General features: G+C 38.9%; 1 protein-coding gene across 2 annotated transcripts in view; it reads right to left on the bottom strand.

The window, feature by feature from the left end:
• Positions 1–1,592, bottom strand: part of LOC130193510 (A disintegrin and metalloproteinase with thrombospondin motifs 2-like) — a 43,911-nt gene extending 42,319 nt beyond the window's left edge. For both annotated transcript variants that reach the window (XM_056413991.1, XM_056413990.1), the window contains exon 1: positions 1,513–1,592. In XM_056413991.1, coding sequence (XP_056269966.1) covers positions 1,513–1,521 — 9 coding nt within the window. In that variant the 5' untranslated portion in view covers positions 1,522–1,592. The remainder of the gene's footprint in view (positions 1–1,512) is intronic.
• Between the last annotated feature and the right edge of the window lie 363 nt (positions 1,593–1,955).

Here is a 1,955-nt window from a genome sequence, read left to right as displayed (position 1 = left end):
CAACGGGCTCTAACCAGAGCAGAAAGAGAAGTGGGAGGCCCCGGTGCACAACTCAGCAAGAAGACAAGTACATTAGAGTCTCTAGTTTGAGAAATAGACGCCTCTCAGGTCCTCAACTGGCAGCTTCTTTAAATGGTACCCGCAAAACGCCAGTGTCAACGTCGACAGTGAAGAGGCGACTCCGGGATGCTGGCCTTCTAGGCAGAGTGGCAAAGAAAAAGCCATATCTGAGACTGGCCAATGAAAAGAAAAGATTGGTATGGGCAAAAGAACACAGGCATTGGACAGAGGAAGACTGGAAAAAGGTGTTCTGGACAGATGAATCCAAGTTTGAGGTGTTTGGATCACACAGAAGAACATTTGTGAGACGCAGAACAGGTGAAAAGATGCTGGAAGAGTGCCTGACACCATCTGTCAAGCATGGTGGAGGTCATGTGATGGTCTGGGGCTGCTTTGGTGCTGGGAAAGTGGGAGATTTGTACCAGGTAAAGGGATTTTAAATAAGGAAGGCTATCACTCCATTTGGCAACGCCATGCCATACCCGGTGGGCAGCGCTTGATTGGAGCCAATGTCCTCCTCCAACAGGACAATGACCCAAAGCACACCTCCACATTGTGAAGAACTCTTGAGGGAAGAAGCAGGCAGCTTGCTGTCTGTAATGGAGTGGCCAGTCACCAGATCTCAACCATTGAGCTGTTGTGGGAGCAGCTTGACCGTATGGTCCTCAAGAAGTGCCCATCAAGCCAATCCAACTGGTGGAGGGGCTTCAGGAAGCGTGGGGTGACATGTCAACAGATTACCTCAACAAATTAACAGCTAGAATGCCAAAGGTCTGCAATGCTGTCATTGCTGCAAAAGGAGCATTCTTTGACGAAAGCAAAGTTTGAAGAAAAAAATTAATACTTAAAATACAAATCATTATTTCTAACCTTGTCAATGTCTTGACTATATTTTCTATACATTTTGCAACTCATTTGATAAATAAAAGTGTGAGTTTTCATGGAAAACACGAAATTGTCTGGGTGATCCCAAACTTTTGAACGGTAGTGTATGTGTGTGTGTATATGTGTGTGTATATGTGTGTATATATATATGTGTGTGGATGTGTATATATATATATGTGTGTGTGTATATATATTTGTGTATGTGTGTGTGTATATATGGGTGTGTGTGTATGTATATATGTGTGTGTATGTATATTTGTGTTTAGGTGTGTGTATGCGTGTATATAAATGTGTGTATATGTGTGTGTGTGTATGTATATATGTGTGTGTATGTGTATTTGTGTATATATGTGTGTGTGTATGTGTGTATATATATGTGTGTGTATGTATATTTGTATTTATGTGTGTATGTGTGTATATAAATGTGTGTATATGTGTGTGTGTATATATATATGTGTGTGTATGTATATTTGTATATATGTGTGTGTATGTGTGTATATAAATGTGTGTGTGTGTATGTGTGTATATATACGTGTGTGAGTGTACATGTGTGTGTGTTTCACTTACGATGTTCATGAGTGTCAGCAGATATTTCTGAACGTTTTCTCTGCCGTGAAAAAGAAGAACAGAATAATCCACAGCCAATAAAACCTGGAAGAGGAAAATAAGTCATTAACCAGGATGTTAACTAGTTCATTAACCTGAACGTTAACTAGTTAATTAAGAAGTTAATTAACATGAACGTTAACTAGTTAATTAACTAGTCCTAACCTATATGTTAACAAGTTCATTAACCTCTATATTAACCAGTTCACTAACCTATGTTAACTAGTTCATTAACTAGTTCACTAACCTATGTGTTAACTAGTTCACTAACCTATATGTTAACAAGTTCATTAACCTCTATATTAACCAGTTCACTAACCTATATGTTAACTAGTTCATTAACTAGTTCACTAACCTGTGTTAACCAGTTCACTAACCTATATGTTAACTTGTTCATTAACTAG

Source organism: Pseudoliparis swirei, chromosome 5 (genome assembly GCF_029220125.1).
Source record: "Pseudoliparis swirei isolate HS2019 ecotype Mariana Trench chromosome 5, NWPU_hadal_v1, whole genome shotgun sequence".
In the NCBI taxonomy this organism is placed as follows: Eukaryota; Metazoa; Chordata; class Actinopteri; order Perciformes; family Liparidae; genus Pseudoliparis; species Pseudoliparis swirei.
The sequence above is the reverse complement of the archived record's forward strand: the minus strand, read 5'-3'. Positions and strand labels throughout refer to the sequence as shown.